Source organism: Suncus etruscus, chromosome 17 (assembly GCF_024139225.1).
Source record: "Suncus etruscus isolate mSunEtr1 chromosome 17, mSunEtr1.pri.cur, whole genome shotgun sequence".
Taxonomy (NCBI): domain Eukaryota; kingdom Metazoa; phylum Chordata; class Mammalia; order Eulipotyphla; family Soricidae; genus Suncus; species Suncus etruscus.
The window spans coordinates 48,396,666-48,418,979 of record NC_064864.1 but is presented as its reverse complement, the minus strand read 5'-3'; the positions used below and the strand labels follow the sequence as shown (position 1 = coordinate 48,418,979).

General features: G+C 38.4%; 1 protein-coding gene across 1 annotated transcript in view; it reads right to left on the bottom strand.

Annotated features, from left to right (window-relative positions):
• Nucleotides 1-5,116: 5,116 nt before the first annotated feature.
• Nucleotides 5,117-22,314, bottom strand: part of CFAP58 (cilia and flagella associated protein 58) — a 131,633-nt gene continuing 114,435 nt past the window's right edge. Inside the window, exons 16-18 of the mRNA XM_049790426.1 lie at nt 13,665-13,784; nt 10,441-10,574; nt 5,117-5,292 (exon numbers count right to left, since the gene is read on the bottom strand). Of these exons, the coding sequence (XP_049646383.1) occupies nt 5,184-5,292; nt 10,441-10,574; nt 13,665-13,784 (363 nt within the window). The 3' untranslated portion in view covers nt 5,117-5,183. The remainder of the gene's footprint in view (nt 5,293-10,440; nt 10,575-13,664; nt 13,785-22,314) is intronic.

Below are 22,314 nucleotides of genomic sequence, written 5' to 3'. Positions count from 1 at the left end.
GGTACCAGTGATTCTTGATCACAAATACATGCCAAAACCTTCTATATGGTGCACTTAAAATGTGTGCTTTTGTTGCATATAAATGTCAACTCAAATATAGCTGCAATTAAAAAAAAGATAAAAATTTATATTGATCTTAATATGTGTATATTAAGTACTCAGATACACTCAAAATTATAAAACTATAAATTACAAAACTACAAAAAATTACTATAAATCAAAAACTATAAAACTATATATTTCAGAGATGAGTTTTTTATAATTATCTTTATTTAAACACTGTGATTACAAATATGATTATAGTTGATGATTACAGTCATGTAAAGAACACCCCCCTTTACCAATGCAACATTCCCACCACCAATTTCCCAGATCTCCCTCCTCCCCACCCCCCCACATCTGTACTCGAGACAGGCTTTCTACTTCCCTCATTCATTCACATTGTTATGATAGTTTTCAGTGTAGTCATCTCTCCAACTGCATTCATCACTATGTGATGAGCTTCATGTCATGAGCTGCACCTACCAGCCCTCATCTCTCTTGTCTCTGAGATACTGTTAAAAATGTCTTTCATTTTTCTTAAGGAACTCTTTTTCACTGCTGGTGGGAATGCCGTCTAGTACAACCTTTATGGAAAGCGATATGGAGATTTCTTCACAAACTGGAAATTGAGCTTCCATACGATCCAGCTATACCACTCCTAGAAATATATCCGAGGAACACAAAAATACAATACAAAAATCCCTTCCTTACACCTATATTCATTGCAGCGCTATTTACAATAGCCCAAGATGAGTTTTTAAAATTTAAATGGGAACTATACGACCAACCAGTCTGATGGTTGTTAAAGATTCATACAGCCAACCTATGAGAGAAAATGCTAACCCAGAAAAATTATGACTATCAGCAAGTAGTGGCATTATTGATGTTATCTTTATTTTCTTTGGTATAATCTGTATTTTCTAGTTTTCTACACATATTTTCAATCAGATACTTTAAAACAAGGGAAAATCTATTTTTTTAAATGATACCCTGTTGCTATCACATTTCATGCTGTTATAAAATTCTAATGGCCCTAAAAACCCTAATGGTACTCTTAAATAATGGATATAAAAAATGGTATACTAAAACAGCATTGAATTAGATGTTAAAAACGGATGTCATAAAAATATTTCTCTTCCACTCAAAGAAAATAGTGAGATATATTTTAAACTATTTAATATTGATAAATGCCTTCCCTTTATTCTCTACTCCAACTGGATCTCATATAATTGATTATGTCTAAAAGACTTGGCTTTCCCAAGGCCAATGTGATAGAACTGCAGGGAGGGCACTTGACTTGCACACAGCCAACCCAAGTTCAATCCCTGGCATTCCACATGATCCCTGAGTACACCAGGAGTGATTTAGGAGTGCAGAGCTAGAAGTGACCCCTGATATCAATGGATATGGTGTAGAAACCAAAATGAAAACAAAACAAGACTTACCTTTCCTTAACTGTGCAGTCTTGGGAATGCCACTGTGCTCAAAATTCTTTATTCACTATATACCAATGGGCATCCTGACCAGTATCAGACTTCAGATTCTGGCTCAGCAATCCAAGGTATCAAATGATAATTGTCAATCCAAGATAAAATTTTATAGGTAAATTATAGATTGTGACAAGAATTGCTTCCATCTCCTTTTAGCACAAAGCCCCATGTCCTCCTTAGCTTATCACAATAAACCTTTCTGAGCAATTTCTTCAGAGGTAGCACAATAAGAGCCTGGCAATAAAAGCAATTGCTGACAAGCCATGATCAGCAAATAATGACCATAGACTCTCCTTTATTATGTCTCTCTCAACAGAGGAATCATATCAGTCAAGATTCAATGGATGGTTTAATGACATGAGTTTCTTTCAGGAACTCTGAAAACCCTGGGTACAATCTGTGCAATCCTTCAATGTTGCTTTACAATGAAGCTCAAAAATGTGTTTTAAAATACTGCCCACACAATGCCCACTGTGATTTCACAGTTATCTTTAATGATTTGCAAATATCGGTAGTATTAACAGCTCAGATTTTTACTTGTGGCTAAGGTGGTATTACCTACACCTAAACAGTTACTGCTGACAACACCTTGGGCTACCAGGATATGCAGAGGAAATGAGAGGCAGTGACAGTATTTTCTGCCTTTTTTAGCCTTTATTCACTTCTCCTACATTTGGACACATAAGCATGTTTGGTTCTAGAATATCCTATCATTTCCCATAGCCCTTTTGGCTCAGATGACCTCCCTTATGAGTAGAAGTTGACCACTCTGAGTCATTACCTGAAGGAAGCAAGATGGAAGCTTGAAACTACTGGGGTTTTTGAAGAATATGTCAGAATAATCATAAAAACACATAGAATTTTCAAGTGGTAGCCAATGTGACATTCCACTAGATATTCATTATAAATCATGTTACATACAGTAGTTTCATCCATTAGTATCTTCCAGCTTCTGAATGAAGACTAGAAATATCTTTCAAATTACATAATATAAAATGTATAATGATATAACAAATTTTATTCTCTATTTTAAAACACCTTTGTGCGTTTGGTTGGTTGGCTTTGTTGTTTGTTTTGAATACACACTGTGTGATACTAAGGGCTCACTCCTAGCAGGCTCAATGGACCGTATGTGGTGCTAAGGATCAAATCTAGGTCATCTGTGTGCAAGGCAAGAGCCCTAATCACTGTATTACTTTTCCTGACCAAAACTTAGGCATGTCTTATGTTTTAAGAATAGCGGTATAGGGCCCGGAGAGATAGCCCAGCGGCGTTTGCCTTGCAAGCAGCCGATCCAGGACCAAAAGTGGTTGGTTCGAATCCCCGGTGTCCCATATGGTCCCCCGTGCCTGCCAGGAGCTATTTCTGAGCAGACAGCCAGGAGTAACTCCTGAGTACCGCCGGATGTGGCCCAAAAAAAAAAAAAAAAAAAAGAATAGCGGTATATATTTGGGACTGAAGCAGTAGTATAATAGGTTTGACCAACCTAGGTTTGGTTCTCAGCATCCCATATGGTACCTCAAGCATGAATGGAATAAATTTCTGAGGGCAGAGTCAAGAGTAATCCTTGAAAATCACCTGGTGTGGCCTCCCCAAAAAGCAGCACAAATTTTCTATTTTTATGGGTATTTCCACTGCTCTAAGTTTACACATATTAATTTGTTTAATCTCCCCCAATAACCCAAGCCTGAAATCCTGTATCTGTCTCCAGAGGCTCTATTACATATGAATAGTTTTCTTGTTTTGTTTTGTTTTGGGGCCACACCCTGTGATGCTCAGGGGCTACTTCTGGCTATGTGCTCAGAAATCGCTCCTGGCTTGAGGACCATATGGGATGCCAGGGAATCTAACAGTGGTCCGTCCTAGGTTAGTGCGGGAGAAGCAAACACCTTACCATTTGCACCGCTCTGGCCCCCATATATGAATAGTTTTAAGAATAAGACTGCATTCACCTAGAAAAGTGAGCCTGTATTAGAGATACCCAAGGACTCAGAACAAAGATTGCCATGGCTGTACTTCAAAATACCCTTAGAAACAGGAAAATATCCACTATTTCAATTTGTCATCTTAACCTTACCTTAACAATGTCTTTTATATAAACAGAATATGTAAGAGATTAGATTTTCAGAAAGGGAAATGGCCCTACCATCTTTAGTTCTGATGTGCTCTTGGTCAGTTCTCCAGGATACATAACCATTCTCCATGATGTGCTAAAAACTAATGGTCCTCACCCACTATGGCTCTACCAGCTTACGCTGGAGGCTGAGTTTCACTTATACTTTTCCCAGTAGGACCATTGGGAAGAACAATAGACTAACACTGTTCAACCCACTTCCCCTGGGCTTGCATCATTCTTACACTTCCTACTGTCTGCAATGCAGTCCCTTTACTGAAGGTCTGCCCCCAGAATGGTATCGCTGCATTACCAGCAGGCAAGCAGATCCCAAGGGATCTCTCCAAAGAAGTTCTTGTCCAGTGACTAACCACACGGGATACATACTTACTCTAGCTCCCTCATCCTTGGTGGAAACAATTCTAAAATATTACTATATTGCCTTTTGATGTCCCTACAAGATGCAAAGTCCTTCAAGATAAAACTGAATTGCTATTACATCCTCACTTGGTCTCTCTGTCCCCTCCCAATTCTACTTCCCCACTCTTCCTGCAATTTCTGGGATGACTTTAGAATAAACCACTTTTGTAGTGACTGGACACATTTTTTTTAATTCTTGAATTCAAGCTCTAAGAAATGTTCAGAGTGTCCTCACATATTATGAATAACTGTGATTCTCTTCATAAGAAAACCTTAAACTATAGCATCCACAAAAACTACATAGTCAATGTCTCAGAATACTAGTCTGCTGCCTTAAAATCAGATACCTGCCCAGTACAATCCTTTCTTCTGAGGATACCAGACCAGCCTCTCATTTCACAGTCTTGATTTTTCTGAATTAAACCCTTATGTTAAACATTTCTTACAGTAATTTTAAAGTTTAACTACATATTCTCCTGAAGCAAAGATCAAAATCTCTACAAAGATTCTTTGTAAAATATTTTTATGATGAAGTATTTATTATTATGTCTCACTAGAATTGATTTTCATGCTCCGGGCCTTTAAAAATCCATATAGAAATCATCCTCACAACATTTTTAAATACTTGAGAGTTTTGTCCTTCTCGCTAAAAACTTAGGTGATGACTTGTTGATGAGAAAAATAATTAAAGGAGAGTCTTATTAATAAGAATGTACTACATTTCCAAAAATATGCTTTAAATATAAAAACTTCAAGTTCCCTAATGTCTTTAGTAGAGAAATTAAGATACAAAGCTTAATCTGTATGGAATGTCTAGATGTGGAACATTTCAAATCAATCAGTGTGGTATAAACAAAAGATCTGCTTCATGAAATGGGTCAGCCTAATTGAACAGAAATAATTACAATCTGTTAATGTCCATGTAGACCAAGTAGAGAAAAAATCCTCCTTATATAAACATAACCATAATACTTCTGTATTTCTTATCATCTTGAAATCATAGTACTAATTTCCCAAACTATGTATCTGTAAGCCATCAGAACTAGAAGAGATTGCTTCATAATGTTCCAAACTGAATTTCATAAGCTGTTCAAATGCACCAAGCCAGAAGCTTCCAGTTAGGACTTCACCTTGGATGACCTACTTAGGGGAAATCCACCCCCAGCAAAGCGGGAGATATTTGGCCTGGGCGTTGTGATATCATCCATGAGTATTCTGTCCTTGTTTCTGTAAGAGAGCAGGTGGGAAATTAAGTTTCTTAACATCTTTTTCCTTTTTAAGTGTGATGTTCTCTAAGTTCTTGGGGTGAGTTAGCCACTGAAAACTGCTTTGATTAAAACTTCCAGTCTTAGACAAGGTGGTTGTTTAAATCTAATTAGATGTTCATCAATAACTCATGGAATTAGGGAACAACACAATTAAATGTGCCCTCCTAATGCTGATCTAAATAGGGATTGAAAACCTCATTATAGCCCAAGCACTATGGGCATACAGCTTCAAGCTTGTAATCATCTTCCTGTTTTATAAAATACTTGTTTAGTTTTAAAGATCAGTCAGAAGGATTTCCCTTGGCTCAATTATAATGACTAATTCATCATTTATCAACTTGTATACTCTGAAGTTCCAGGGAAACTTATCAATATGTACCATGCATAAGGAATCTTATAAAAGTCAAAAATTTATAAAATACAAAATGTTGGGGTCGGAGTGGTGGCACACATGGTAGGATGTTTGCCTTGCACATGCTGACCTAGGACAGACAAAGGTTCGATCCCCCAGTGTCCCATATAGACCCCCAAGCCAGGAGCAATATCTGAGCACATAGCCAGGAGTAACTAACCCCTGAGCATCACCGGGCATGGCCCAAAAACCAAAATAAATAAACACATTAATTAATTAATTAATTAAAATGTTGATAACTTTTTCTAACAAGCAGAAATTATTAGAATTTAAGATATTAAAAAATGGGAGGGGCTGGCAGATAGTGCAGTGGTTAGGGCGCATACCAGGTATGTGCTCAACCTGGGGTTAGGTCTTGGCCCCACATGGTCCCCTGAGCATCACTGGGTGCATCCTGGAAACCCTGAGTACCCTGGTCTCCCCAACACTGCAGAACTTGAGCAGCATCATATAATCTGACCCTGTGCTGAAATGAAGGCCCAGTTTAACTGAGAATCCTTGGGAAGGAAAGGGGAAAAGGGGGAAGAGAATTTCAGAAGCTGCGGGGTGGGACTTTTGAGCACCACTTGGGATATTTTATTTTAAAAAAAAACCTGGGAAAGGTACATTTGGCAAAGGAAATTCTACTCCAAAATTTACAATGCATCTTCTATAAAATATATATTCCCATTAGGGCTTGAAAAGATAACTCAAAGTGCTAGAGCACAGGCTTTGATGCAGGAGGCTCAGGTTTGACCCCAGCATATTATGGTCCCCTGAGCATCACTAAGAACCACCCCTGAGCACCACCAAGTGTGGTCCCAAGAGAAAAAAAATTTTAAAAATAAGCACACATGAATACAATTTTTTTGCCGAGGTACTTCAAATTTACCCAAATTGCCTCTTGCACAGTTAATAATCTTATGAAAAACATCTTTGGAATCCCTTTCTAAAAATAAAAATCAAGAAACCATTAAGACTAAAACCAATCTGATTTGACAACTGAAAAGATTGGCTGTAAGAAACTGAACTCCACTTGGGGGGTGTGGGGGGGGGGAAATCTAGTACTAGACTCCTGAAACTGAGGAGGGGTAGGGAGAGGAATTTGGGGCAAATGGGTGGGTATATATGTCTGGTGTCTGAGAAAAACAAAAGATGGCAAAAAAGTGGGAAATTATATAAAATACTCATTTATAAATAACAAGATTGAGAACAACATCTATAGTGATTATTCTAAATTATTCCATTTGGAGAGAACCTATAGAGGATTGGTTAATCAATCCAGCTGTCTTTTAGCAAAATTGATTTCATTATTATAGAAAATATTCTCCATAAATAGGACCAAAGCTGAGCCGGTCCAGCAAAGAGAACTCCTTCCAGCACTTTGGCAACTTGTCCACCTCCTGACTGTGGTGAGATGCAGGAACCCCAGGATCCCAATCCCCAACTCTCTTCCCTTAAATAACCTGAATTTTCCTATCTGAAGGAATTTTAGCTTAATGCTTCTGGCTTATTCTAAGCTGAGTAATGGAAATAAGTTTCCTTTATATTATTTCTAATGTATATATAGACCATTATAATGGCTCCCTTCAGTCTTCTTCCTTCCAATCTAAACCGTCTCAGCAATTTTATTCTTGCCTCTGCATTTCTTTCTTTCTCTTTTGCTTTCTCTCAGTCTCTCTTACTCTTGAACTCTCCCTGTCCCTCTCCCTCCCACTCTCTCACCAGCCCCACTCCAAACTCACTTTTATTTCCACCTCCAGGCATCCCCAACTAAATAGAGCTTCCAATGAAGCTCTAACCAGGTCAGAGTGGTTACAAATAATGACTTGGCGAAAACAAGAAAAGGGCTATACAGGGTCAAAGATAGTACAGCTAAATGATGAGGCACTTGCTTTGCACATAGTTGACATGGGTTTGATCCCTGATACTTATATGTGTCCCCAAACCCCACCAGGAGTGATCCCTGAGCACAGAGTAGGAAGTAAACCCACCACACCACCAGCAAGAGCCTTAAACAAACAAAATAGAAAGAAGATCATAAAGGCCCAGATTCTACAGGAGAATCTTCCACACTGGTGGCTGGGAAGAACCTATTTATCCCGAGATGGAGTCTGCTAGTTCATGTGGTGAGTAAGCACTTGAATGTGGCCCTCCGCTGAGAAATGAATTTTTTCATTTGGTTCATTATAATTCACTTACATTTAAATGTCATGATGGGTAGATATGATTAGGGCTGAGCTTGCAAGTGGACTACTGAAAAGGACTGGGCCAACAGAGGGGTGACACTAGCTTAATTCATTCAATTGTGTGTGGCGGGGAGTCAATAAAGCCAAAGGAGTATAGGCAAAATGCCAGGGCCACAGCAGTGAAGATAATGATCTCTAGAAGAATTCCTTAGCCAAATTAACAACATAAGGTTAAGTAAACTAGATCCCTGGTCTCCAGAATGGAGCACCAGAACTCAGAACTTAATGAGTGAAATGACCCATCAAGGATTTCGAGGGGAAGAAGAAATTAAAGGTTCTACTTATATTTTCTTTAAAGTCACTCCCTGAAGCATGAACCATGAAGCAAAGTGACAATAGAATTTTTTTGGGGGGGTTCACACCCAGCAGTGGTCAGGGGTTCCTCCTGGCACTATGCTCAGAAATTCTCCTGGCAGGCTCAGAGGACCATATGGGATGCCGGGATTCGAACCACCGACCTTCTGCATGTAAGGCAAATGCCTTACCTCCATGCTCTCTCTCCAGCCCCGACAATAGAATTTTCATGAAATTTATGTTAAACTATTTAGGAGATTTAGGGATCAGAGCAATAATACAGCAGATAGGATGTTTGTCTTGCATGAGGGTGATCCAAGTTAGATCTCTGGCATCCCATATGGTCCCCTGAGCCTGGTGGGAGTAATTTCTGAGCACAGAGCCAGGAGTAACCCCTGGGACACGAGTGTAGCCCCAAAACAAACCCAAAAACCTATTTTGAAGGTTTATAAAAAACACATTCTGGGTCCAGAATGATAGTATAAGTGTGTACGTGTTTGCCTTGTACATAGTTGACCTGGGTTTAATCCTGGGCATCCCATATGGTCCACTGAGCCTGCCAGCAGTAATTTCTAAGTGCAGGGCCAGGAGTAATCCCTAAGAACTGTTGAATATGGTCAAAAACTAAATCAAAAATTAAAATAAAAATAAAAAGATGTATTCAAAATTAATCCTATTTTGAAATATTTTCAGTTATCTGGTAAGTGCTCCACTAGTTCACTTTGAGTGAATCAGCAAATGTGTGCAGGTTCTTGAGCCTGCAACCTGCTTGGGGTAAAAAGCAGTCATGCTGCCATCTAGAAGCATGATAGCCTGAAAGAAACCATCAGTGTTTCTATTTTGACTCTCATTAAGTGGGAGCTTTCTGCAGCAAGGGCCCAGTCTGCTGAGTCCAAATATCTGCAAGCTGGGAACCTGCCTGTTTAATAAATCTCACCTGCAGTTCAGAATGAGGATGAAACTAGGCCTTCACATTAAAACAGATTCATATAATTAGCTATAATTTTTAGCAGTATTTTATTCTACCAGGGAAGGGGGATCTAAATGTAGAATGGGGACTCCTCTGATTTATGAGTGGATTTTTAACGGGCAGATGAATTTGCATCGTTACTTTACTTTAAATAGCTGTTTTCTGCGAATGAATCAGACAGTGTGTGTGCATCTAAAACATCTCGCAGCAGTCCCTTGAAGTGTACATGTGGGTGAAATATCACACTTGACTGTCACCCCAGAAGGTGAACAACTACAGAATGAACCAGCTCATCTGCCGCCCAGTCAAATCACGATTTAAAATCATGTAGTGAGTGAGAGAAATAGAATGCCTGTCTCAAATACAGGCAGGGTGTAGGAGAGGAGGGTGACGGAGGGACATTGATGGTGGGATGGTTGCACTGATGAAGGGGGCTGTTCTTTTTTATTACCTAAACCCAACTACAAATATGTTTGTTATTATGGTGCTTAAATAAAGATATTATTTTAAAAAATAACTGTGAAAGACTTGTAATTCACATTGGTCTCAAAATCTGGTTCATTTAACCTGATCTTTCACCTAGAATTGGGCAAATGATGGAAACGAAGCAAAATCTAAAATATCAGACATATTTATTTGCAGGATTCATCCTAGAGGAATAAGAACTCATAATGACATCCTACAGCAGTAACTGAAGTCAGTTACAAGACAAAGAGATAGATCAGAGAGCCTTTAAAACATAGGTGAATATCATCCATGAACTGCACTTGATTACAAGCAAGACCTTGGCAAATTTCCCTGATGGATTTGAAATATGTCTGGACTTCAGATCAAAGCACACTGACTTGTTAATCTTATTTGAAAATCTAGTTATGGTACAATGTGTCCAAATCATGAGAGGAAAGTTGACAAACCCCCAGTCTTTTCTCTGCTCCCCTTTAGCGCCACCTGTGAGTAGATATTTACAGCTCCCTTTGTCAACCCTGTGGTGGGGTCTCAGTATCAGATGAGCCCCCATCCCCCCACCCCTCGCCCAGCTTGCTCAGACCTAAACCCAGTGAGTAACCAGGAATGAGAGGAGGGAGAACATTGGTTGGCCTGTGGCTTATCTGGCTCCAGTGGAATCTGCAACAACTCTGAGACTTGTCCATAAATAATTCCGGACAACAAACTAGGCACAACAATACTAGGAGAGCATCTTACCTCTGAATGTGTTCTTTGCGTTTCTGAGCGAGGTATTTCTTCTTTAAATTCATTAGTTCATTGCTAAGTTTTTCTATTTCATACTTATATTCTTGGCCCTGGGACTCATACATATTCAGTTCTGAAGATAAAACCTAACAGGACAAAGGGAGCAGCATTAACAAAAGATACACCAGGAGACAATTGGCCTTCTTTGGAAAATATTTTTAAATTTGTCAGTTTCCTCAATCCATGGCCAGGCCTAGTTCACTGGTGTGCTTCTTCTAGTTCAAAGTCTGAACTAGTCTGTGTAAGACCCTAGAACAGGGTTTAAAGATTCCAGAGATCCAGTGACTAATGTAAATGAAACCTCATTCCCCTGTCTCAAAAGAGAACCATAAGGCAACATTCAAATAGTATCAAAGTGATGAGAGTAACTGTTTCAAGGTATGAAGTAAGGAAAGAAAAACTCTCAGACATACACTACAGAAGGATTTTTTTTTTTTTTTGGTTTTTGGTTTTGGGGCCACACCCGGAGGTGCTCAGGGGTTATTCCTGACTGTCTGCTCAGAAATAGCTCCTGGCAGGCATGGGGGACCATATGGGACACCGGGATTCAAACCAACCACCTTTGGTCCTGGATCGGCTGCTTGCAAGGCAAACGCCGCTGTGCTATCTCTCCGGGCCCACTACAGAAGGATTTTAAAGCCTTTTTAAAGCACCCAAGGCAGACATCACTAGGGAGTATGAATCATTTTTAAAATATTCTGAAATCCTGCCCATTGCCATGAGTTTCTGTTTTCCTACGTTGCTTTTCTACTAAATGCCTCTCACCTTTTTATTCTTGGTTTGGGACTGTTTTGTGGACCTTCTCTTTATCTAGGTGCTGAGACACTTATTTTTATAAAGCAGTGGCTTATGTCTTAGGACATGATAAGAGGCAGAGGGGAGCCAAGTGCACAGGCAGGCTATATAATAGGAGACCAAATTATCTGCCCTTTGATTCTTATGTTGGTGGATGCTTCTAGGATAAGCATGGGCAGGAAAAGTGAGCATTTACTCATTTGAATAGTATGTCCATCATATATACAAGTGAAGGGAATCCCCACAACAACAACAAAAATGAGAGACAGAGGTTGTTGAGCTAAGGCACATGCCATAAACTCATTTATTTTTCTTCTAGCTTGTGATTATAAAGTAAACAAAGAAGGGGATGCTTCTTTTTTTTTTTTTGGTGTTTTGGGCCACGTCTGTTTGATGGTCAGGGGTTACTCCTGGCTAAGTGCTCAGAAATTGCCCCTGGCTTGGGGGAACCATACGGGATGCCGGGGGATCGAACCAAGGTCCTTCCTTGGCTAGCGCTTGCAAGGCAGACACCTTACCTCTAGCGCTACCTCACTGGCCCCGAAGGGGATGCTTCTTGCCTTTTGAGTGTTCCCCCAGTCCAAATTCTTTCCTCTTCATTGCCATAACAGTGAGTCTGATTCTGCTACTTTTAAACTAAAAAATATAATTTTGTTTGTTTGGAGGCCACATTTGAGGGTGTTCAAGGCATATTCCTGATTGTACTTGGCACTAACAATGTGTGGTGTTGAAGGATTGAACCAGAGAGGATTGGCAGGCAGCATGCAAGGCAAGTACCTTAACCCTTATAGTATTTTTTTGGCCCAAGAATAGACTTTTATCTTAGAAGAAAATCTGCCTTAAAAACTAAACTCTTAGGAACAAAGATCTTGTTTCCAAGGATTGTGGAATTTCCTAAAATGAGAGAGAGAGAGAGAGAAGAAGAAGAAGAAGAAGAAGAAGAAGAAGAAGAAGAAGAAGAAGAAGAAGAAGAAGAAGAAGAAGAAGAAGAAGAAGAAGAAGAAGAAGAAGAAGAAGAAGAAGAAGAAGAAGAAGAAGAAGAAGAAGAAGAAGAAGAAGGATAAAGAGAGGGAGCGAGGGAGAAAAGAGGGAGACAAAGGGAGAGAGAGAGGGAAAGAGGGAGAGAGAGGGAGAGAGGGGAAGAGAGAGACTCCAGTCATGATAATAGAGTGGAAGACAAGCTACATACCACCCACCTCACCTCTGCCACACAAGGTCACATTTCATTCAAGGCAAATATCTGGTTTTCCAAAGGTTAGGAATTAAACTAACAAGACTCCTATGAGTCACTGCATGAACCTGGCTGGTTTGTCTGCAATAGTGAGAATGCAAACACATGCTTTCCAGAATATGCTCACCCCTGGGGACAAAAAAAAAATGTTTTAATTTTGGTTTGAAATATTCCATTGTTTAAAGGTATGGAAATAATCAAAAGTGTATGCCACATGCAAAACTTGATTTATGTCCCGAGATGCAGTTCCTGTGAAAAGTACACAGCTGATGAGGAATGCTCTAATTAGACTTCTGTTGCACCTGCTCTTTAAAACAAAAGGAGGTGATTTACAGCATCCTATTTGTGAAAGAAAGGATCAGTACTATCCAAATAGCATGGCTTCTATTTCCCCTGGACAGCAGGAAGGCAATGACTATCACAGGTAAGTGGCAGAGTTCAGTTGACCCGTGCTATGTATGTGTGTTTTGAGTTTGTGACTTCCCTGACATGCCAAGAATATCTAAGTACTCACCCGGGAGGTAAAATTCCAAACATAATGGAATTTAGTTCTTGAGAAAACTTTTAAATGGCCCATGTAAAACATTGCATTTCCCTAGCTGAGGTTCTTATAAAACCTAGCAGGGAATTTTCTGCTGAAAGAATTCATGCACACTTTTACTTCCCTTTTGTGGCTACTTAATTGATAGATGAATTAGGGTCCTGGGGCTGGGGGAGAGCCTGGCCTTTGTGTGCATTATTACCACTAGAACAAAACAGCAAGCAGCTGTTTTGGTTCAGTCATCTGCTTTTGTGGATAATGGCAGCTTAAGTATTTCCTTCTATTCTTCACCATTTGAATCCTTTAATTTGCCTTGAGATCCAGGCAAACCTGACTACCCAAATTTTCATTCCATTGGCAGCATCTTCTCCCCATGCCTTTCTCACTTGTTCACCACCCTCTTTTAGTGGTGAAAATTGAAGGTGGGGTAGGAGCAAAGGAGTATCTTTGAGGCTTGCCCTGCTCTTCCTTGAATCAGAACTTTCCAAAAGCTGACCTCTCTGGACTGTGGCACTGGGAAATGGGCTCATTGTGCCAAGGCAGGGGAACTATTTCAGGCATCTTCCCAGATTGTGGCTGTCCTTTGATCTGGACAGAGCCACTACTTACTTTCAACTGCTTGGTCTTCTCCCTCAAAGTGTGGCGGTAGATCTGCAGCTGTTCTGCAGCTTCAGGGCCAGGATGCCGGGCAATGATGTGCTTTAGCTCCATATACAGTTTCTCCTTTTCCTGGTAAAGGGAAGATCCACAGATGAATATAAATGACCCCATTGAGACAAAGGGCTTTGCATGACTTGTGAGAGCATCTGAAGTGCCTGCACAACTCCACACCTATTATATGCACTTGAAGAGTAATACCACCATGTGTACAAGTCTCACATGTGCAAGGATGTGCCTAACATTTAAACACAAAGATATGAGGATGAGAAAGTCCCCTTTCAGCCTAAATTTGGATCACCTGTCTATGTCATTAAGTCAGCTGTTGAATTGTGGCCAGCAGAAATAAGGATTAAAAGAATTGGTAGTAATAAGGAAGATGTGGAGGGAGTGTAGGTATTACAAAAATGCCACTTGAATTGTCATTTTACTTTGGTTTGATTCCTTGCACCACATGGCCTCCCACACATTGCCAGGTGTAGCTCTGGAGGCCTCCAGCACCACTGAGGAGGTCAAAAGGCAAACAAACAAACAAACAGAAAGAATGAACAGGAGACTCCCCTATACAGAAATTTCAATGGTGGAACAGGAGAAAGGTAAGTCTCACCAAGAGTGCAGGGCAGGAGGAAGAAAGTCAAAGAGAAAAGGCTGCATTCACATGCCAGGACCTCCTACTGCATTACATGGTATGTGATTTGGAATATACTGGAATGGGCAACTAAGAGTCAAACCTGAGTTTGTCTTTAGAAGATGAATTGGTTAAAGAAGTGGAGAACAAAAAGTGAAGGAAGAAAGCTGAAAATGTCCCAGGACTGAGAAGTGAAGATTAAGTTGGAGCTAGGAACCCTAAGAGTGGATTCTTCTAGCAAAGTTCCCACAGTGGACTAAGACCATGGGGAAAATCAACTTCTCAGGAGATCCAGCAAATGAGCCAGGAGACAGGGCATGAAAAAAGTAGGAAGAATCAAAGGAATAAGGTAGAAGTGTGTAATGCCCTCCTAACCAAGAAAGGACAGATGTTTGGGGCACAGGGGAAGGATTTTCATTGCATCAAGTGGGAGAAAAAAAGTAGCAGGAGAGGGTAAGAATTAGGCCTTTAGGTTGAGTTAGGAAAAGGGAAGGCACCACTGATCTTAGGAATATCTGGGGAGCAAAGGTTGGAGTACAAATCCAAGAAATGAAGTAAAGAAAGCAGTCCATTAAACTAAAGAAAGGGCTTCCTAGGGACCCAAAGACAAATGCAACTCCATACCTTAATATTAATCAGCAATATAGAATTCTCACTTGTACTTTGAAGTTTAATTGCTTGTAGCATGTCTTCAGACCCTTGAACTAAAGATACTAAATACAAGCAACTATTTATTTCTAAGACATCTCAATTATAGATTCCCATTCCCCTAAACTGCAATAGCTTAAACAAATATTGATAAAGACTAGTGTATTTACTCTGTACATATTTATTTCCTTAAGTGAATCATGTTAAAGAGACAAATACAGATAAAAGCTCTCATTTAGGGCCAGAGCAATGGTACAGAGGGTAGGTTATTTGCCATGCACATAGTTGACCTGGGTTTGATACCCAGCATCCCATATAGTCTCCAAAGCATAATTAGTAATAATTCCTTAGTGCAGAACCAGAAGTAACCCCTGAGTATCATTGGGTATAGCTAAAAACAAAATAAAAAAGTTCTCAGTGAGTAAACATGTAGTCAAATGGAAACTAATGTTTACATATAGCTAAGTATTATTAAGTATTACTATCAAATACTTATGCCAAATTTGTTTTTGTATTTTGTTATTGCTTTCAACAGAGAAAACACAATTTGTTGAAAAAAAATCAGGTAAAATACATTTTTCTAGTCATTATTTGCTTTACTTTTTCCTTCTCCAATTTTTGGGGTTGGGAGGGTTAGGCCAAATGAGTTTTGGGACTACTTCTGGCAGTTCTCAGGGCCCCATGCCAGGAATTAAAATAGAATCAAATGTATGCAAGACAAGTACTTAACACCTTTGCTCTCTTTCCAGCTCCTCCTTTTCCAATCTTTTTCTGACCAAAATTATAGAAACTTAACTACAAATGACACAACTCAATTTTCAAAAGTATGCAACTTAAAAACTGATTGGATGGAATAAGTTTCCAGAGAAACATCCCACAAAATAATACTCTCTATGAAAGAAATAATCTCAGAAATGATAAGAAAACCCAAAGATTCATGCAAAAGAAGAAAACTTGAACAAATAGAATTACAAAGTGGTGATTTTTCTGGGCTGTACAACACCTTCTGCCACCCCTTATAATATAATCTTCCCAGTAAATGGATGTAGCAGGCAATAAGGAAGATATCAGGAGGTGAGTTTATTTTCTATAGCCTCTTAACGCCTGCTCTGTTGGAAAAATAACACTTCTGACAAAGCTTCAAAATTCCATTTGGAGAATGTAATAAATAGAAGGTGCAGCCAAGAAAACTGTTTTGCCCATTTCTTTCAGCTCAGCTTTCTCTATCCTGTTTTAGGAAGAGGCTTGAGAAGTAAAGAAACCCACAATCATGAGAAAAAAGCAATTTGATATGAGACCTAATAATGTCTTAAACTGAAAAGACCATCTTACTCCAAGAACCTGCCAATGTTTCACAGATGTAATTCTTTTCATGGTTCCCAGTGGGGAGAGAGGCTCCAGAGAAGAGAGACATGAGGAAATGAATAGTGTTTCCTCACCCACATGTGAAAATCCCATGGCCAAGAGGAATAAACAAATGAATGAATGCTATAGTCCAAATCCCTTAAGGAGTCAAAACTAAACCTAGTCCTGATCTACATTTCCAATGTAATACCACCCCTATGGGAAGTGCTTGAACCCCAAACAAATCTGAATCCCAATATCATTCAAACATACTACCTAAAAACATCCATAGAAAAATGAAGCCAGAAGTAGTCAAGTTCAAAACCAAGTAGAGCATGTGATAGGTATAGAAGTTAATGCCCTCTCTACTGAACTAAGGCCTGGCAACAGGTCACTCCATCTCACTTACATGATATCTGCATGGACAGAGTAAATAAAGCTGCCAGGTATCTTGTTTCTACCATTCCCATTTCCCATTTTTGTTTTGTTTTGTTTTCCAGCATGCAAAAGGACTTACAATGGACCTGTTCTAAACACTAAGGAAGCAACTAAACAATGTGGGAAAAAAGTGAAGAAACTTGAATGAACAGACAGACAGCCTGGAAGTTAAATGCTCCAAGCTAAGAAATGCTTATATGTTTCTGATAGCTAGTGAAACTCAGGAACTAAAAAAGTGCAAGTATGAAGAGCAGAGGGAAATGGGGGCTTGAACCCCTTCTATGTGCATGCATTTTGGTATATTTGGACAATAGAAAACTTTCTGATAGAGCTAACATGAATGTTAGTCATCATTTAACATTCCAGTCACGTGTATCATGCAGATTTTTATTTGGGGAGAACGTGCAAGTAATTTAGATAAATATGGAGTGCTTGATGGATTGAAGGTCTTAAGTACGATTGTTTTTCAATTTATTTCTCTCCTAACCCTCTACAAGGGCCAACCAAGCTCTTCAAACATTGTGCATGGTGTGTATAATAACCCCATTTAGAGACAAAGCGTGCAATTCTATTATAAAGAGAATCTATCTTATGCAACAGAGACTCATTAGCTGTCCAATGTATATTGTCTCCATAAGCCAGCAGTAGCAAAACCAGCTGCCTGATAATACATATCCTGTGCTTCTCCATTAACTATTTCCATTTCTTTTTCAACCAAGCCAATTAATTTGTCACTAGGTTAGAAGTACCATATGTCAATGAAACATCATAAGGAAATCATAAATAGTTTATTATTTCCCTTCCAACACAAGATTCAATCTACTGTTTGGCATTTCCTTACTCAGAATTTTTCATAATGCACATAAATAATACTTTGTAGTATTATTTGTAGTAGTATTATTATGAACAGCTATAGTGGGGGGTGAGATGGGCAGCTATACCATTCACATTGAGAAACTAACTTTCTCTTTGCTTAAGAAATTAATACTATTAAGTCTCTACAGCACTAACCATGCTATGTCTACCCTTAAAATGATGTTCTTTTCCTAGACATCCCTTTCTATTGGTTAGACAAACTGTTGGGCATGGTAGTGGAGCCCTTTGTTGCAAGTCTCTGCCAACTGACACTGACAACAGCTTGGCTCATTGTCAATATTGGCTAAGCTTAGTAGTAAGAAATTAATTAGAGTATTATTGTCATAAAATGCTATCATTTCACGGTGAGTCTGTAGCTTCAAACAGAAATACTTAAATAAGGAAAAGGAATCATTCAGATTTAAGGTATCTGGATTTTATCTGACAATAAATTAAAAGTCTGCATTCTGAATATTCTAAGCAAATAAGAATCAGTTCTATTCTGAGAACAACTCAGAGAAAGAAACTGTGTTGTGTACAGAGGTCTTTTCCTCACTGAGCTATAATTTTATATTCACTGTCTATTTTGAGTTCCAGTTTTATGTTTTGTATTTTCAGCTGAAAACAGAAGGTAGTTCACATTCAATAAGCACATTAATACCTCTTCTTCAGTCCATCTACTTGAAGTAATAACTGATGAGAGGAATTAATTTATACTGTTTTAATTTGAGTCTTGTATTTGGCAAATGCTAGTATATGAATGCTTGCCAGGATTCATCAGTTTGCTTGAGTGAGCACTAGAATTCAGTGCCTCACTTTGAGGACTAGCACCCTCGTGTGAAAATAACTCCTTGATGCCAACACAGCTTGAAAGTCATTCATTCAGTCGCTTGTACCATGTTATCTAAGGAAAGAGACACCATCTTGAATTCACTCTTGTTTACCCAATGAGTTGAGGATGAAGTTGGATTTCATTTTTTTTAAATCCCACAACTGCTACTTATGAGAGAATCTACTTCACTAATTATATAGAAAATTTCTTATTTAAGAAATTTATTTAAGAACTACACCATCTATGTAGTTTTAGTATTTAATCTTTATGAATATATTCTTTTCCACCAATTGAATTATGTCCCTTTAAGGTTAGCACTACAGAGGATATTTCTATATAAACAGGTACCTGCTATTCTCTGTTCATCCTAAGTATCAATAATTGTGTTTCTTACAATTACATTGTTGGCCAACTATACCTGTCACATTTTAGTAGTATACTTCAATAGAAATAATATTTATGTTTAGTTTTAATTTTAATAAGACCACTGAGCAACGTTTTCCAGTTAGCAAAACTTGTATAATTCATACTACCAACATAGTTCAGTAAGGTATATAACTTTGAGCTATATTTGTATAAAACTCAGGATATCAGGGCCAGAGCGATAGCTCAGCAGTAGGGCATTTGCCTTGCATGTAGCTGACCCAGGACAGACCTGGGTTTGATCCCCAGCATCCCATATGGTCTCTGGAGCCAGGAGCAATTTTGAGTGCAAAGCCAGGAGTAACCCCTGAGCATTAACAGATGTGGCCAAAAACAAACAATAAGCATAAAACAAAAAAACTCAGGATATCACTTAGCATACAACCTTGATTCCTTAGCAACTGCTTATAACATTTTTTTGATCATACAAGGGGTGGTTTCAAGTATTTCTTTTAATTTATAAAACTTTCAATAAATTCACGTTGATTTTTGAAGCTACTTGCATGAACATACTGATAAGTGTGGTATGAAATACAAATGTGACTCAAACTACCATCCTCAAAGTAATATTTTGGCTTTTTTTGGTAGTTAGGTAGTGTGTCTCCAAAATGGTATTTAAGAGGCCTAGGAAGCCCACCAACCAGCCTATTGAAGCTAATGGTTTAATACATGACCCAGTGATAAAGTGATGATGCTCAGAAAGAACCAGGAGATACTGTGAGACCACCTGGTGCAGGGGATCAAAAGATATCCCACAGGCAAGGCATGCACCTTTACTCCTGCCTAGTGTCTTCAGCCCGACATATTGACTTCTGTCAAACAACCTCCTTTGTGGAGAGAATGGGGTGGGGGGGGGGCTATACCCAGCATACTCATAGTCTACCCCTGGCTCTCTACTTAGGGTTCATACTCAAATGGTACTCAAGGAGCCAGGTGTGTTCTCCACATGTCAGGCAAACACCTTAACCCCTGTACTCTCTCTCTAGCTCTAAAAAGAAAAACCTATCAACAAAAACTATAACTGCTGGAATGGTAGCACAGTGGTAAGGCATTTGCCTTGCACACAGTTGACCCAGAACAGATCTTCAGTATCCCATATGGTCCTGGAGCCAGGAGCAGTTTCTGAGCGCAGAGCCAGGAGTAAACCCTTAGAAACTATAACTAAACACATAACTCTTTTGTATGATTAAACAAAGCAATATTTTCATCTCTTTACTCAATTTCAGTCCTTTTGCCATTCTGCCATCCCTTTGCCATCTTTAGCAAAAGACTAAAGTCAGATTTTAAAATTTAAGCAAAATTCCCTTCTTCCTAATAACAATAACCAAAGAGCACTGCCTAATTTTTCTAGAAATGCCTATTTTTGTTAATAAGAAAATAAATTTGAAACTGTAAACACATTACATTTCTATATCTAGAGAAGAAAAAAAAATAATAGCTGGTAGCCTGGGGCTTTGTCGTTTATTAGCTTTATAACAAAAATAACTAAACTGAACCCTGGATCTATCTTGTTTATGATGTCATAATGTGGGAAAAATCCCTGGAGAGGTAGAGAGATGCTGAATTTGGGTATGAAACAAAATTACACAGCTGAGTTCCTATGAGCCTGGAACTACTTGGCTACACATTGGTTCTTAGCTTTGGATATAGATGATTAAGCATTTTATGAGCCATATGAGAAATATTCATGCTCTAACCATCACCATTTTTGTAACAATAGGAAAAATGCCTTTGGTGTTTTCTGATAAGAGCAACACACATTTTCTTTAAAGATCTTTTGGCAAGTAGGCCAGAACAATAGTACAGCAGGTAGGGCACTTGCCTTCAACATGGCTGACCTGCATTTAATCCCTAGCGCCCCATATGGTCCCCCAAGCCCTGTTAAAAGTGATCCCTGAGCACAAAACCAGGTGTAAATCCTGAGCATCACAAGGTGCGACCCAAAATTCAAAAAAATTCAAAAATGTAAAGGTCAGTCTTTAGACAAGAAATTTTATTTTCAAATACAATGTTTGTAAAATTATGTACATAATAAAAAGTGGTCTAGACAAGCCTGAATTTCTTTACTATCACAGTTTGCTGGTTTTACCTAGCTCCTTCCCTATTCACTTAATGTATATAAATGTTTACAACATAAATAATGATTATGCTGATTTTTCATAAAGTTGGTAATACAGGTCTAGAAAATTTCAAGCCACTTAGATTATTTTTAAGTTCCCTCACAATGTATATGACTGTGATAGTTTTATATACCAATAAGGTCCATGGCTTCAAGGATCTACTAGTTCACTGAAAAATTAAAATAGTGGGATTTAAGAAAATAAAAGAGAGTATAATAATAATAATAAAATAATAATAATAATAATACCCAAAGACAATAGAGATGAGGTCCAGAAGGACCAGCCTATGATAAGAAGCTTATCACAAAGTAATAAGTGCAGTTAGAGAAATAACTACACTAACAACTACCATGACAATGACATAGAGAGAAATACAATGCCTGTCTCAAGGCAAGCAGAGGATGGTGGTGAAGGAAAGTTTCATTGGTGGAGGAGGTAGTGTGCATTTTATGGTTAAAACCATAAGAAACCATTAAGAACATGTTTGCAGCCATGGTGCTTAAATGAAGAAATTATATAAAATAAATAACAAATAAAACAAATGCAGGTTCCAGAAAGGTTCTTGGTGTGCTTTTCAGAGTGTAGGCAGAATAAAAAATAGGGGGGATAGTCACTTGTTAGGCCAGGGAAAGAAAATCACTCTGATGATTTTTGATAATAGAAGTACTAGCAGAAATAATCTTTATATTCATGAATTAAAGAAAGGCATCACTATCAAAGGACAAATTTAATCAATAAAGCCTCTAAACATTGACCCACTCAAAATGATGACCAATATTTTATAATACATAATAAAGGAGAAAAATTTTAATTGAGTTTAACTATTGAAAAATACATCTATAACTTGGAAAAATAAGTTTATTTCATCTTATAATTAAAATTTTTACTCTAGCCAGTTACTAATTTTTGGAAGTATTTATTAAACTAAAATATTTATATAATGAACAACATACTGTATTGCAATTTAAATTCATCTGTCTTTCTGATATCATACAAAATACAATATGTCACATATATAACTAAATATAGAAGGGAGGGACACTGGGACAATGGTGGAGGGAAGTAAACCCCCTTGGAGGGGAGTGATATTGGGATTGTGTTGTGCATTAAACCCTAGCATTAACAGTATTTTAACCCACAGTGCCTAAAAATTTTTTTAAACCAACAAAAAAATAATAAAGCCAATGTTCTTGGTGAATCTATCATCAGAAAGATATTATATATGCTTAGAAGCTCTCTGTATTATTCTTTCTCCTCATGTCCCCATACAATTGACACCAGTGGCTACAGTGCTTTCATTCTATTTTGCCTAGA